The sequence below is a fragment of the Rhincodon typus genome, chromosome 11 (assembly GCF_021869965.1).
Source record: "Rhincodon typus isolate 14 chromosome 11, sRhiTyp1.1, whole genome shotgun sequence".
In the NCBI taxonomy this organism is placed as follows: Eukaryota; Metazoa; Chordata; class Chondrichthyes; order Orectolobiformes; family Rhincodontidae; genus Rhincodon; species Rhincodon typus.
Genome location: NC_063342.1, coordinates 71,801,748 through 71,818,107, shown reverse-complemented (window position 1 = coordinate 71,818,107; position 16,360 = coordinate 71,801,748). Strand labels below are relative to the sequence as shown.

The following is a 16,360-nucleotide window of genomic DNA, read 5'->3' as shown; positions in this document are numbered from 1 at the left end:
GAGAAAATGTCACAGCTCTCCCACTATCCACAGGGGGCGTGAAGAATTTCCCAGTGGCATTCTCACTGTCCTCACCTTTGTCCAATCATGAGGTGCCAAATGAGACCTTTGGCCAATCTGGAGGCTGGTGGAAGGAGGTCCCCCTTCATGCATGAAGGGTTGGGACCCTTTTTACTCACCGCGTGTTCACACAAGGTGGGTGCTCCATGTCCACTGGCTTCCCCATCAAGACACTATCCCTTTTCTCCCGTGCCCCAAAGCCCTCACTTCCCCACCCGATCCCATTGCATGAGCCTCCTCTCTTCATTTAATCTGGCCCTGGAACTGGGAATCTGGGGATTGCTTGTAGTTCTTAACTTGGTCACTACTGCTACTGGTGCTGCTGAGGTAACAGAGCTGCCGTTCTCGACTGGTCAATCAGATAGGCTGACACCTCTTAAAAGCTGGATATTCTCCCGAGTGAGAGGTGGAATGCCCATCTCTAGGCATAGAGTCTTACAGCACAGAAACAGACTTTCGGTCCAACTCATCCATGCCAACCAAATATCCCTAACTGAACTAGTCCAATTTGGCTGCATTTGGCCCATACTCCTCTCAACCATTCCTATACATGTACCTGTCCAAATGTCTTTGAAATGTTGTAACTGTACCTGTAACTATCACTTCCTCTGGTAGTTTGTTCCATGCACAAACCACCCTCTGTGTGAAAAAAATTGCCCCTCAGGTTGCTTTTAAATCTTTCTCCACTCACTTAAACCTATCCCCTCTAGCTTTGGACTCTCCTAACCTGGGGAAAAGATGTTAGCTATTCACCTTATCTATGTCCCTCATAATTTTATAAACCTCTATAAGGTCATCCCTCAGCCTCCCACGCTTCAGGGGAAAAATGTCCCAGTCTATTTGGCCTCCCCTTAAAACCTAAACCCTCCAGTCCTGACAAGATCCTTGTAAATTATTTTCTGTACCCTAATTTAACAAAATCCTTCCTATAGGAGGGCAACCCAGAATTGTACACAGTATTCTAAAAGTGTCCTCACCAATGTCCTGTATAGCCACAACATGATGTCCCAATCCAATTCTCCTTGGGGGACGACAGACCCCATATTCGGATAATCCTATCTCCTGATTCAACATCAAAAAAACCAGAGTGAAAGACAGGAACAACATGTACATACACTCCACCTCTTTGAAGGCAACAAAATAGCTGACAGCCATCTCTTGGTCATCTCTCAGGGCAATGCTTTGACCAATTACAGTCAACTTTGCTGGTTTAAAATGTAAACAAAGCTTGGCAGTTAACTGTCAGTCATCAATCTAACCTGCGGCAATGCCTTTACTAAGCAGAATGCACTTGTCAACCAGTCAGCACCCCCTTCTCATTCGGTATAAAACATGACGTTTCCCTTTTATTTTGGTAATTCTCGTGAATTATCCGGATGAGTGAAAGAAGAAAAGCCTTGACAAAATGTGACCTTTAACAGTGATAGTCAAGTACCATACTAGTAAATGACAGATACATTGCTTATTCAAACATCTCTGTATCTGGGCCATAACTGAGCTCCCATTTTTGCCTACAAAGTAATAGTGACTACAGTCAGCAATAGGTCACTGGTATTTTGAAGAAGCTACAACCATTTTGAACATGTCATATTGGTGAGGAATTAAACAAATGCTTTTCCATTGTCCTAGAGTGCAAAGTAACAGCACCAGCAAGGTCAGCTGAGAAAGGAATTGCAAATCTGTGTAACAATTCTGAGGGACTGAACAATAAGAATCCTATTTGAATCATAGTTCATGTTTGGATATGTGAACTGTGTGCATCGAGAGCTACTTTTGATACAACAAGTAGCTGTTTACTTTTGATGAGGTTAGAGTGAATGTTCTATTTTTTGTAAGGGGACAATACAATGAATAGACACAGTGTTTGCTTAATTTCAGAATGCAATGTGGTAGACATTGTGGATTCAAAGACTGGGGCAAGGACTAACAGTCTGCTCCTGTTGACTTCCAGCTGTCTGTATGATGAAAATCACTGCTCCAGGGGCCTGGTCTGGGATAAAGAGAAATGCCACTGTGTCACCTCCACCGTTCAAAGAGAAGATGGTGACTAAACTCGCTATTTCAAACATCTTGCACTTTTCCAAGTACATCAGTCTGCATTGCACCCTCTCAAATGTGTCTCTTTTTTGTCCAGAACTCTCTCCCATTGCAGAGCTGGCCATCTGTGGGCCTTATATGGAATTCAACGAGGAACTGTGTGATTGTGTATGCAGGAACATGGAAAGTCATGAAACTTGCTCGCAGAAACAAAAAGTGTTTGACCCGGATTCCTGCAGGTAGGATCACTGAGGGTAACTGAGTTGATGTGAGAGCTATAAACAGAAGCAGCAAGAGGAATAAACAGTCTCTATGTTGGCAAAGACTATTTGAAAAGATTTACAAGGATGCTGCCAGGACTGGAGGGTTTGAGCTATAGGGAGAGGCCAAATAGGCTGGGGCTGTTTTCCCTGGGGCGTCGGAGGCTGAGGGGTGACCTTACCGAAGTTTAGAAAATCAGGAGGGGTATGGATAGGGTGAATAGCCAAGGTCTTTTTTCCAGGGTAGGGGAATCCAAAACTAGACGGCATAGGTTTAAGGTGAGCGGAGAAAGATTTAAAAGGGAGCTGAGGGGTAACTTTTTCATGCAGAGGGTGATGTGTGTATGGAATGAGCTGCCAGAGGAAGTGGTGGAGATGGGTGCAATTACAACATTTAAAAGGTATCTGGATGGGTATATGAATAGGAAGGGTTTAGAGGGGTATGGGCCAAATGCTGGCAAATGGGACTAAGTCAGATTGAGATGTCTGGTTGGCGTAGACATGTTGAACCAAAGGGTCTGTTTCCGTGCTGCATGACTCTATGACTCTATTCTGTGCTTTAGCTCATCAAGCTGAATTGCATATAGCTCGAATCTCCAAAGCATTGGGAGGCCATGGTTCCCTTACACCCTAAATAAAAATAAGTTCTGTAACTTTCTGACCAAATGTATTCTTCTTGTGACACAATTTCAGACTCTGTTGGTCATTTTCCTACAGGCAGAGTGGTTAAATTTCTTTTGACACAAACCAGGAATCTCACACAAAAGTGACAAGCAGTCTGCTGCTGATGTCATCCAACAATATTGATATTGTAGAAGGATTGGAAACAGATTGCATTTCAATGAAAATAATCACAACTTTCCAATGCATTCTTGATTTTGGCAACGCATCATCATTGGCTAGCTGGATGGGGTGCCTTATGGGGTACTCTAATCTGTAACATTTCTACATTAAACTGCACAATTCCACATTTCTTTTCACTTGTTTCCCAGTCTTTGTATTGCACAGAGATTGTTAGAAAATCTTGTCCAAAGCCGGGAAGCTGCCACACCAATCTCCCCCCGATAGCAGTCAGGAGTGGGATTCTGAGAATAAACATATTTATACCAAACGTAAGGGTCCATGCAGCTGATATCACATGGGGTCAGCCATGTCCATCACATGATCCAGATCCGATCTGGGAAAAGCAATGTCAGTTTGGTTTTCCCATTCAATAGAAAGGAAATGGGTAGTGCCCAGTTCTCTGGGTCACCTGTTCCTAGTTTGAATCCCACTCCAAGGTACCTATCTAACATGGTCCAATGGGTTGGTTACCAGCCTGCAAATCCTTCCAACATACCTGGCAGCTGGCGGTAAAAGTGGATGTTTTCCCATCCTGTTCCTAAACTCATCATGTGCTCTGGTTTTTCTCCTGCCTCCTCTCAAGCTCCGTCTGAGCTCATCTTATCTGTGAGACACCTTCTGCTCCTTGACCTCAATTCCACTAAACTGCTGATCACCCCAAGTGCCCTCCTGGTGCCCAGGTTAGCCAGCAGTTAAAAAGGCAGGGCAAGTCACTGCAGTATTTTAACCAAGTCAATGGAAGTTCAACGCTCAGGAATGATGATGGGGCTGACTCCTTAGATTATCAAGACAGTGCAGTAGTTCTTTAAAGATGTGGCACTTTGGGCAACAAGTTTTAGCATTGGCGTATGTTTCAATGTGGTGTAGAATCAGGAGGTCAACTCATTTGAGGTTCAGGTTTTGTTAATGTCTGTGGGCCTCCCACTTGCACTCAACAGCTTCTCCTGACTGAACAGCTGCAGTGGTCACTATGTAAGAGCCATCATGTTGGGCTGCTGTAGGGTGAGCTCAGCATTGGGAAGTGAAAAGCTGAAGCTGCTGTTTAGTGTAAAGCCAGAGGGCATTGCCAGTACTTCAACATTGATAAATAGAGTCATAGTCATACAGCATGGAAACAGATAACTAGTCCATGCCAACCTGCTCCCAAACTAAACTAGTCCCACCTGTCTGCTCCTGGCCCATATCCCTCTGAACCGTTCCTATTCATGAACATATCCAAACATCTTTTAAACGTTGTAACTGTACCTGCAACCACCATTTCCTCTGGCAGTTCATCTCACACACAGACCATTCTCTGTATAAAAACATTGCCTTCATGTCCTTTTAAAATCTTTCTCCTCTCACCTTAAAAATATGCCCCCTTGTTTTGAACTCCCAAACCCGAGGGAAAAGACCCTTGTCATTCACCTTATCCGTGCCCCTCATGGTTTTATAAACATCAATAAGGTCACCCCTCAACCTCCTACGCTCCAGTGAAAAAGATCCCAGCCTTTCCGGTCTATTTCTCCAGAATTTCTCCAATCCTCCACTCCCGGTAACATTGTGGTAAATATTTTCTGAACCCTCTCCAGTTTAATAATAGACAGGCCCATCTTCTGCAGTTAAACTTGTTCTTAACATAAAATACAAAGTCTTTGGGTGAAATTCCAAATCCTGTGAAATTCCAATTCCTGTAAGATTTTTTGGAATGTTGTTTTCTTTTAAAGGGTACTCTCATTTAAAAACCTCAGCCTCTGACAGCTGCCTGAGTAGCATAGAAATGTTCATAAAAGTGTATATGCTCGCTCATTTCTTCCCTTAATGTCTTCATTGAGTGACCATCTTCTGGGGATTTCGAACTGCATTTCAATTGATCAGATTCCCTCTCCTTGGAGTTTACTGTTTTGCCTCCCTCTATACAAACTAGCCAACATTCACGCCCTCCACCAACAATGCGCAGTGTGAACCATCGACAAGATGCACAGGGGCAGCTCACCAAGATTCCTTTGATAACATCTTCCAAACACAAGTGCACTACCATTTGGAAGGACAAAGGCAGCAGAAACTGGCCTCACGACCCCCTTTGTGTCTTTTAACAGTTAAGGCTATCTCTGATCATTTCCTTGTATCACTTTGCACCCACATCCACAATCGTACTGCAACCCTAGTCCATTCTGTGTCCTCCTTTGGGGATAAAAAATATCATCTCTCCCAAATTACTTACAACTGGCTAACCTATGGCCCTTCATTTCTCACATTTATGCAGCTTCTGATTTGCTGAAACCCATCCTCATCTTCATTTTTGATACGGGTCCCCACTCTTCAATCTTGGCCGCTGCTCAAGTATAGTGTTCATCTCCTCTCCCTTAAGTTGAAGGGTTGCAGACTTGAATGGACACATCTATCCAACACCATGCATGGCTGGAGCACATAACCAGCAGTTGGTGTTGCTAATGGCACACAGTGTTGGAATGCCTCTCCCTTCCTCCCTTACTGTAACAGTAAGTGTAAGGAGCTTGTGGTTATCTATGTCATCCTTCCTCTATCCTACTGGGGTAAACTTACTTCTGTGTTTTCCTGTCCTATTCCTGAACTCATCAGAAACTTCTCTCCTCTCAAGCTCTGTCTGGGCTCATCTTATCTATGAGACACCTTCTGCTCCCTTGACCTCAATTCAACTAAACTGCTGACCCCCGTCCCATGTCCCCTCCTGGTGGCTAGGTTAGCCAATATTGTGAACACTTCAGCTGGTAGCAACTCCTCCTTCAAATCAGAACAGGTTCTGAGGAAGGGTCATTAGAGCCAAAACATTAACTCTGACATTTTCTTCACTGATGCTGCCAGACCTGCTGAGCTTTGCCAGCAACTTAGTTTTTGTTCCTCCAAGTCTTTATTTGTCAGATTACTTGTTCCTTACTGGATAAGCAGAAATGTCTTCCAATTAAATATTGGGAAGTCTGAAGCCATTGTCTCCAGTCTCCACAACAGACTCCTTTCTCTGGCCTAAACCTAGGTCCATCTCTGCAGCATTGCCTGTGTCTGCTTCTGCCTCAGCTCACATAAGAACATAAGAACTAGGAGCAGGAGTAGGCTGTCCGGCCCTTCGAGCCTGCTCCGCCATTCAATAAGATCATGGCTGATCTTTTCGTGGACTCAGATCCACTTACCCGCGTTCTCACCGTATCCCTTAATTCCTTTATTGTTCAAAAAAAATCTACCTTATCTTTAAAAACGTTTACTGAAGTAGCATCAACTACTTCACTGGGCAAGGAATTCCATAGATTAACAACCCTCTGGGTGAAGAAATTCCTTCTCAGTTCAGTCCTAAATCTGCTCCCTCTAATCTTGAGGCTATGCCCTCTTGTCCTAGCTTCACCTGCCAGTGGAAACATCCTCTCTACTTCTATCTTATCTATTCCCTTCATAATTTTATATGTTTCTATAAGATCCCCCCATAATCTTCTAAATTCCAATGAATATAATCCCAATCTACTCAGTCTCTTCTCATAAGCCAACCCCCTCAACTCCGGAATCAACCTAGTGAACCTCCTTTGCACCCCCTCCAGTGCCAGTACATCCTTTCTCAAGTAAGGAGACCAAAACTGCACACAGTGCTCCAGGTGTGGCCTCACCAGCACCTTGTACAGCTGCAACGTAACCTCTCTGCTTTTTATTTCAATCCCTTTAGCAATGAAGGACAAAATTCCATTTGCCTTCCTAATTACTTGTTGTACCTGCAGACCTACCTTCTGTGATTCATGCAAAAGGACACCCAGGTCCCTCTGCATAGCAGCATGCTGCAACTTTTTACCATTCAAGTAATAATCCTTTTTACTATTACTCCCAGCAAAATGTATGACTTCACATTTATTTACATTGTATTCCATCTGCCAGACCTTTGCCCACTCACTCAATGTATCTATGTTCCTCTGCAAAGTTTCACAGTCCTCTGCACACTTTGCTCTGCCACTCATCTTAGTGTCATCTGCAAACTTTGACACCCTACACGTGGTCCCCAACTCCAAATCATCTATATAAATTGTAAATAAGTGCAGTCCCAACACCGATCCCTGAGGCACACCACTAGTCACTGACTGCCAGCTAGAATAGCACTCATTTATCCCCACTCTTTGCTTCCTGTTAGTCAACCAATCCTCTATCCATGCTAATACTTTACCCTTAATGCCATGCATCCTTATCTTATGCAGTAGCCTCTTGTGCGGCACATTGTCGAAGGCCTTTTGGAAATCTAGGTACATCACATCCACTGGGTCCCCATTGTCCACCTCGCTCGTAATGTCTTCATAGAATTCCAAAAGATTTGTCAAGCATGACCTGCCCTTCATGAACCCATGCTGAGCCTGCCCAACGGGACAATTTCTATCAAGATGCCTTGCTATTTTTTCCTTGATAATAGACTCAAGCATCTTCCCCACTACAGAGGTTAAGCTAACCGGTCTATAATTCCCCATCTTTTGTCTACTTCCCTTTTTAAAAAGTGGTGTCACATTTGCTGTTTTCCAATCTGCTGGGACTGCCCCAGAGTCTAGCGAATTTTGGAAAATTACCGCCAGTGCACCTGCTATTTCTCCCGCCATCTCTTTTAGTACCCTGGGATGCATTCCATCAGGGCCAGGAGACTTATCAATCCTTAGCTCCATTAGCTTGCCCAACACTACCTCTTCTGTAATAATGATTGTTTCCAGGTCCTCACCTACCTTCGTCTCTTTGTCAATTACTGGCATGTTATTAGTGTCCTCCACTGTGAAGACCGATACAAAATACCCGTTCAATGCCTTGGCCATTTCATCATATCCCATAACTAAATTCCCCTTCTCATCCTCTAAAGGGCCAACGTTTACTTTAGCCACTCTTTTTCGTTTTATATATTTATAGAAACTTTTGCTATCTGTCTTTATATTCTGTGCTAGTTTTTTCTCATGTTCTATCTTACTTTTCTTTATAGCTCTTTTTGTGGCTTTCTGTTGACCCTTAAAGTTTTTCCAATCTTCTAGTTTCATGCTGTTTTTGGCCACTTTGTATGCCTTCTCTTTCAATTTGATAGCCTCCCTTATTTCTTTAGACACCCATGGCAGATTGCCCCTTTTCTTACAGTCCTTCCTTTTCATTGGAATATACTTTTGCTGAGCACTTTGAAAAATTGCTTTGAAAGTCCTCCACTGCTCGTCAACAGTCCCACCATAAAATCTTTCTTTTCAGTCTAAAACTGCTGCTAAAACATTTATCCATGCCTTTGTTGCCTCTAGACTTGACTATTCCACCACAGTCCTGGCCACTCTCCCATGTTGTACCCTCTGTAAACTTGAGATCATCTAAAATTCTGATGCCCATGTCTGAACTCTCACTGAATGCCATTCAGCCTGCATGATTGCTGATCTACATCCTAGGTGACTTTCCTTCCTCATTCTTGTCAATTTGCCTTGCTGAGTGTTGTGAAGAAGAGTCATTGTACTCAAAATGTTAACTCCGTTTGCCTCTCCACAGATGCTGCTGAGTTTCTCCAGCACTTGCTGTTTTTCTTTTCTGATCTAGATCAGTTCCTTATCAAGCAACACCTTAATCTTACAATTCTCATCCCTGTTTTCAAATTCTTCTGTGCCTTTGTATTATCCATCATACAACCCTCTGAGTTTTCTGTCTAATATGGGCCTCTTGCATATCTCTGATTTCAATTGCTGCACTATTAGCTCCAATGTCCTAAAATTTCTGATTCTCTCCTTAAATCTCTGTGTTTCTACCTCTCTGTTCCCCTTTCAAACTCTCTTCAAAATCTATGCCCTTGATCAAGCCATTAGTTGTCAGCCCTAGTATATCTTTATGTGGTTCGATGCTACATTTTGTTTCATTAGGTTCTTGCAAAATGCATTAGGATGTTGATCAATGAACTATATGTAAATGTTATTGTGCCCATGTCTTCATAAGATTATCAACAAGAGGCCTTGTCTCCTTGGGCATTAATTAATTTTGAAATTGTAAATTGATTGACAGCGTTTTTAAGCCACTCTTTATTCTGTTACAGTTGTGTGGATAGACCTGCCTGTAGTTACCACAGCAGATCCTGTGCTGCGGGGAAGGTCTTCAATGATAAGCATTGCCAGTGTGTGTGGAAGGATAAACATTCACGTAGTACACAGAAGGAAGGTGACTGAAAGTCATGGATTTTGACTTTAATAATAAAGTGATAGTTCTACATTTCTGGCTTTGTTCTAAATTATTTATACAGTGTAATGAAGTAAAATATTAAACCACTTAGTATTAATGGATGTCTTATGTCCATAATGTTTAGAATGTGAGAAGCATACTGTCCATCTATAATTAACTTCTGTACAAATTCTCTTGTTGAATTACTCATCAAAATGCACAATATATAGCAATGACCGAACACTCAGTGTTATTTCTCTCTTCCATATATGTTCCACATTTATTATCCTCTTCCACCTATTGAAGCCACTGTCGCGTTAGAATGCCAAGAATTTGTAAAGTAAGACAAGTCTATTAAAGGGAAGTGTATTTTGTAAAGGATCATTCATGAGCCTTGATTTGACAGGGCTAACATGTCTCAAATCATAACCTGAGCCAAAATAGCTTCATTGGATTTGTCACTGTTTACAAACCTTCATTGATTACCCCTTACTCTAAGATAAAGAAATCCTTAGCTGCTCATTTAATTTCTATAATTCTAGTCCCTGAATGTAACTGCAGAGAAATAACAACATGGTTTAAATACAACATTCTTATACAGAACTAGAAAATGATCACTTTCAGTGCCCCTCCTACCCCTTCTGCGAAGCTCAGATTAACAGCAGTGCTCGACAACATGCCTGAGATCAAGTCAAACATGAGTTCACTGGGCCCTCAGCAACATCACTAAGAATTGGTTCTAAAATTCAAATTCATCTATCAATACTTAGATATAAATATTAAACCCATATCTGTGCTGTCACTAACGTACCTCCTTTACCTCAGTAACATAATTCGCCTCTGCTCCTCCTTAGCTCGTGCTGCTGAAACCCTCACCTATCATTTAGTTACATCTAGACTTGAAAAATCTGTGTTTTTCTGCTGACCTTGCAACCTACATAAATGTGAGCACCTCGAAACCTGCTGCTTGTATCCTAACCCACACCATGTTGTGTTGACCTCGAGCCCCTGTGCTTACTGACCTATTAGTCCTGAACAAGCAATATCTTATTTTGTAAAATTCTCATCTTTGCTTTCCAACATGTCATGGACAAGTGCCTTTTCGTGTCTGCAGTCTCCACCAGCTACACATAGTTCAGAAATCTCTGCACTCCGCCAGCTTTCATCCAATAAACTGCCTGAATTCTAATCACCTGTTGTGCTTTTAGTTGCTTAGTCACAAGCCCTGAAATTCCCCATGTAAATCTCTCCATTTTTTTTCCTCTTTTCTCAAATCGTACAACCTTCAGGCACCTTGGTATCAGATTTTATCTGATTGTATCCCTGTGAAAAACCTTAAGGCACATTGGAGGTCTCGAAATCTAAATTCTACCTATTTTAATGCAAGGGGCTTGAATGGTAAGATGGGTGAAGTTAGAGCATTGATCAGCATATGGGAATATGATATTGTTGCAATCACAAACATGGTTTAAGGAAGGACAGGACTGGCAGCTCAACATTCCAGAATTTAGAGGTTTAAAAAGCAATTTAAGAGAGGTCGGAGCATTGCATTATTCATAAAGGAAACCATTACTGCAGTAATGAGGAAGGAATGTTAGCTTGGAAATAAAAAAAGTGGCAGTTACTTTGCTTGGATTATACAACAGACCTCCCAATAGACAGAGGAGATACAGGAGCAGATATTTATGAAGACAGTAAGGATTGCAGATGCTGAAAGTTAGAGTCAATAAATGTCGAACTGGAAAAGGACAGCTGGTCAGACAGCATCCAAGGTGCAGGAAAGTCAATGTTTCTGACCAAAACACTTCGTCAGGACTAAGGAGGGGGAGGGGAGCCCAGAAATAAATAGACGGAGGGGATATGGCTGGGGGGAGAGTAGGTAAGATGGATCTAGATGGATGCAGGTAGGGGGTTATTGTGGTTGGTCAGTGGGAAGGGTGGAGCGGATAGATGAGTAGGAAGATGGACAGGTTGGGGGAGGAGAGATTTTGAAGCTGGTGAAGTCAATATTCAGGCCATCGGGCTGTAAGCTCCCAAGGCGAAATATGAGGTATTGTTCCTCCAGTTTACATTTGGCCTCACTCTGACAGTGGAGGACGCCAAGGATGGACATGTCACCAGGGGAGTAGGAGGGGGAGGTAAAGTGGATGGCAACAGGAAGGTCGGATTGGTTGGTGTGTGCAGAGTGCAGATGCTCCGCAAACCAGTCCCTGAGTCTGCGTTTGGTCTCCCCGATATAGAGGAGACCACATCGGGAGCATTGGATACAGCAGATGAGGTTAGATGAAGTGCAGGTGAATCTCTGCCGGATTGGAAGGATTGTTTTGGGCCTCAGACGGAGGTGAGAGGTGAGATATAGGGGCAGATGTAGCACCTCCTGCAGTTGCAAGGGAAGGTACCAGGTGTGCTGGAGGGGTTGGTTGGGAGTGTGGAGCGGACGAGGGAGTTGCGGGGTGATATTTATGGAAATCACCGAAAGGTGTGAGAGAAAGAGGTGTACAGTTATAAGGAGTTTCAACTTTGCTAACATTAACTAAGACTGTCATAGCAGAAAAGGATTAGATGTGGAATTTTTAAAGTGCATTTTTAAAGGAGAGCTTTTCATGCCAGTACCTAGATAGACCTACTAGTGATGGGTTCTGAGGAAGGGTCACCGGACCTGAAACATTAACTCTGTTTTTTCCTTCACAGATGCTGCCAGACGTGCTGGGCTTTTCCAGCAACTTTGTTTTTGTTCCTACTAGAGATGGGGCAGCGCTAGACCTAGGGAATGAAGCTGGTCAAGTGACTGAAGTTCCAGCAGGCAAGCATTTTGGGGATAGTGACCATAATTCTGTAAATTTCAAAGTCATTTTGGAAAGGAATAAGGATAGCGCAGGAGTGTCTAAATTGGGCAAGGACCGATTTCAATATCATTAGGCATGATTTGACAAACATAGACATGCAGTTGAGTCTAAATTTGGAAAGTGGGAGCCTTTTAAAAGTAATATAATGAGAACTCGGGGCCATCATGTTCCTCTAAGAATGAAGGGCAAGGACAGCAAGTCCAGGAAGCCCCAGATGTCACGTAATATCGAGAGTTTGACAAAGAAATCGAATGAAGCATATGTCAGGTACAGTCCATTAAAAACAGGGCAGGCTATTCAGAAGTATAGAAAGTATAGGTGGTTACTTAAAAAAAGATAGGAGGGCAAAGAGGGGCCACAAAATATCTTTGATAGATGAGATTAAGGAAAACCCCAAGGCATTTTATAAATATATTCAGAGGGTTACGAGAGAAAAAGTGTGGTCTATTAGAGACCAAAGGGGTAATCTGTGCTCGGAGCCAGAGGAGATGAGTGTGGTCTTCAATGAATACTTTTTGTCTGCATTCACAAAAGAGAAGGACATTGCAGCCTGGGATTTCAGTTGGGATGGTGGGATTTGTGTACTTGTTCAGATTAATAAGAAGGAAGTATTAGAAGTTTTAGAGGACATAAATCCTCACAGCCTGGTGAGATATATCCCAGGCTGATGTGGGAGAAGGGAGGAGATTGTGCGGCCTCTAGTGGCAATATTTAATACTTCGCTGGCCACAGGTGAAGGGCCAAAAGACTAAGGATAGCTAATGTGGTTCCTTTGTTCACGAAGGTCAATAGGGGTAAGCCAGGTAATTACAGACCAGTTAGTCTGACATCTATGCTAGGGAAATTACTGGAAAGAAATTCCGAGGGATGGATTAATCAACACTTGGAAAGGCAGGGATTGATCAAGGATAGTCAGCATCGATTTGTTAGAGGGCAATCCTGTCTGACTAATTTAATTACATTTTTTGAGAATTTTTATTCATATTACTAAATATGTGGATGAGGGATGTGGTTTACGTGGACTTCTTCAGTAAGGCCTTTGACAAAGTCTCACATGGAAGGCTGGTCCAACAGGTAGAAGCCATGGGATCTGAGGCAAATTGGGAAACTGGATCCAAACTTGGCTTGCAAAGGGTGAGGTGGAGGATTGTTTTTGTGACCAGGGGGTGTACTACACAGATCAGTGCTGAGACCCTTGCTATTTATTATATAAGATAGCGTGGCGAAGAAAGCAAAACAGATGCTTATCTTCATTAGCTGAAGCATAGAATACAGGAGCAAGGAAGTCTTATTACAACAGTATAAAGAATTGGTTAAGCCACAAATGAAATTCTGTGTGCCACAATATCAGGAGGACGTGATTGTACTGGAGAGGATGTTTCACCAGGATATTGCCTGGGATGAAAAGTCTCCGATATGAGGTGAGCCAACACAGTGTGGAGCTGGAGGAACACGGCAGGCCAGGCAGCATATTAGGAGCAGGAAAGTTGACGTTTCAAGTCAGGACCTTTCTTCAGAAATGGAGAAGGGGAAGGGAACTGGGAAATAAATAGAGAGGAGGGGTGGGGCTGGGGGAGGTAGGTGGAATGGTGGTAGGCTCTCTCTGCTATGAGGTGAGACTGGATAGGCTGGATTTTTTTTCATTGGAGCAGAGGAGGCCGGGGGGTGGTCTGAATGAGGTATACAGAATTACAGGCAAGGACAGAGTAGATCGCAAGAATCTCTTCCCATTGGCAAACATGTTTAAGACCAGAGAACACAAGCTTAAAGTGAAGAGTAAATGGTTTAGAGATCTGAGGAAAACAATTTTCATCCAGAGTGGAAGAAGTATGGGACAAGCTGCCTGAGAGGGTGGGAGACAGGTAGTCTCACAACATTTAAGAAGCATCTGAACGAGTACTTAAAATTGGACGCTATGCCTTGGATATTACCCCCAACCCACCACCCCACCACCACCACCAAACACCTCTCTCCTCCTTTAAGACTACTATTCAAATCTACCTACGTCTAACTTTTGGTTATCTGTAGTAATACCCATGCGTGGATTGATGAAGTTTTTGTTTTGCAATGCTCCTGTTAAGTTCCTTGGAATGCTTCATTACATTTTGGGTACCTCAGTGAGGAAGCATCACTGGACCCAAAATGTTAACTCTGTCTTTTCTGCTGCCAGACATGCTGAGCTTTTCCAGCAACTTTGTTTTTGTGCCTTAAAGTTTTGGCTGCTGAAGAAACTAAAGAGCAGAATCTCAAAGGTGCTAAATTCCTGGGTGACACTCCTTCTGGTGAGAGTAGGAGCAGTAAAATAAGACCTGGCTGATATGTGACTGGAAAAATGGTGCTGGATGGAGGGCTTCAAATTCCCTGGGCATCGAGACCAGCTCTAAACAGGACTGATACAAGATGGATGCAGGGCCAATCCAATGACAGCAGTGGTAAAATGTTTGGAGACCACCACTGTCATCCGGGTGAAAAAAAGATGTGTGAATTAATACAGGTGAACAGTTCTTTTTTTAAAATATATATCTTCTCATCTGACAAATTTGATTTGTGGTCCTGGCTAAACTAACAGTATGAAGTAGTGCATTTGACAAAGTGGAGGTGGATTTTCATATAGTTGCTGCTGAAGAAATGTTTTATAGGGACTTAATTTTGCAAAGAAATCTGAGAGGTAAAGGGACAGTAGCAATAATAGAATGTTGGTAGTGAACAATTGTCTTTTAGACGGCAGTGAGGTATATGATGGGATCCCTGGGACTCAGTATCTTCTCTAATTCATGGATATGGGTACGGCTGGCCAGGTCAACATTTATTGCCCATTCTTAACTGCCCTTGGTGGTGTGACCTGCCTTCTTCAACTGGTGCAGTCCATGTGATGTAAGTACACTCACAGTGCAATTACAGGAAGCTTCAGGATTTACGTCAGTGATGGTGAAGCAATGACGATATATTTCCAAGTCAGTATGGTAGATGGCTTGGAGGGCAAACTTGCAGGTGGTGGTGTTCCCATGTTGGGGTGTCCTTGTCCTTCTCGATGGTATCAATTGTTGGGTTGGGAGATGCTGAGGCATGACAAGGTGTTAGATGTTGTGGATACTACATGCTACTACTGCAGCGTGTCAATGATGGAAAGAGTGATGGTTTAGGATGACAGATGAGGAACTGATTCAGCAGGCTGCTTTATTCTGTTTGGCATCAAGCTTTCTTGAGTGTTGTTGGAGCTGTACTAATCCAGGCACAAACGATTTATCGTCCCAAGTTGAACAGGACCATCTGATAACCATTAATTACTTGAAGTTGGGCATGCGGCACATGGGCTCTTGAGGTACAGTCGTATTCCACAACATATGAGCCAGGAAGCCTCGGTACAAGCCCCACCTGTCCCAGATTGTGCCATAACAATTTGATAAAAAATATTTAGGTTATGTGCTGCAGAATTTCAAATTTTAGGATGACAAAAATATTGGAAATGTAGTAAACGATGAAGAGATTAGCAGACTTCAGAAACAGAGAGAGTCATGAAAGGCGCATCTGCAGAGGTTTTGTGTTGTTCCTCCCAAATATTTCCTTGAGGCTCAATATTATAATATTCAAAACGCCAGCCCAACTTGATGTCATATTCCACATTTTGTGCTGCGTCTGCTCATATGCTGGTAAGTAAGACTGAGAAATGTCAATTACTACTGAAGGGACACTCTGCCCCAAGTGAGAGTGTCTTGAGACAAAATGGGATGTGATGACTGTAAAACGTCCAAGTAAACAGCCTGAATTGGATGGCAGAGTGGAGTTTTGTAAATAAGTAAATGTTCACCACCAAAAATCTGCATTTGGAAATTTTCTTTGCTTGCTGGTGAACAACCTCCAGCATGAAGAACTTTTACAGCATCTTCCAAACCCACACTTTCCATCAAATGGCAGGACAAGGGCATCAGGTACTTGGAATCATAAACATCTCTAAATCTCAGATCCTGTTCAATCTATAGGTCTGGGACAATCTCAAGCAAACTTGGCAGGACAATACCTTGGATCAAAGGATTTGTTGATATCTCACCTCCTCGCAGAGGGTGCTGCTGCCCTGTCTATTATATGCAATCTCTCACAAACATCTGTACCCCCACTAATTCAGACAGGCTTTAGTGAACCTTCCCATCTGAATTTGAGGCGGGGGGGGGGGGG

The 16,360-nt window shown here is 42.9% G+C and overlaps 2 protein-coding genes across 3 annotated transcripts in view; both read left to right on the top strand.

Moving 5' to 3' along the window:
- Window positions 1-9,392, top strand: part of LOC109923284 (vascular endothelial growth factor D) — a 29,220-nt gene extending 19,828 nt beyond the window's left edge. For both annotated transcript variants that reach the window (XM_048603357.1, XM_048603356.1), the window contains 3 exons: window positions 2,012-2,103; window positions 2,195-2,336; window positions 9,220-9,392. In XM_048603357.1, the coding sequence (XP_048459314.1) occupies window positions 2,012-2,103; window positions 2,195-2,336; window positions 9,220-9,349 (364 nt within the window). In that variant the 3' untranslated portion in view covers window positions 9,350-9,392. The remainder of the gene's footprint in view (window positions 1-2,011; window positions 2,104-2,194; window positions 2,337-9,219) is intronic.
- Window positions 9,393-13,180: 3,788 nt separating this feature from the next.
- Window positions 13,181-16,360, top strand: part of piga (phosphatidylinositol glycan anchor biosynthesis, class A) — a 23,187-nt gene continuing 20,007 nt past the window's right edge. Inside the window, exon 1 of the mRNA XM_048602543.1 lies at window positions 13,181-13,321. Coding sequence (XP_048458500.1) covers window positions 13,181-13,321 — 141 coding nt within the window. The remainder of the gene's footprint in view (window positions 13,322-16,360) is intronic.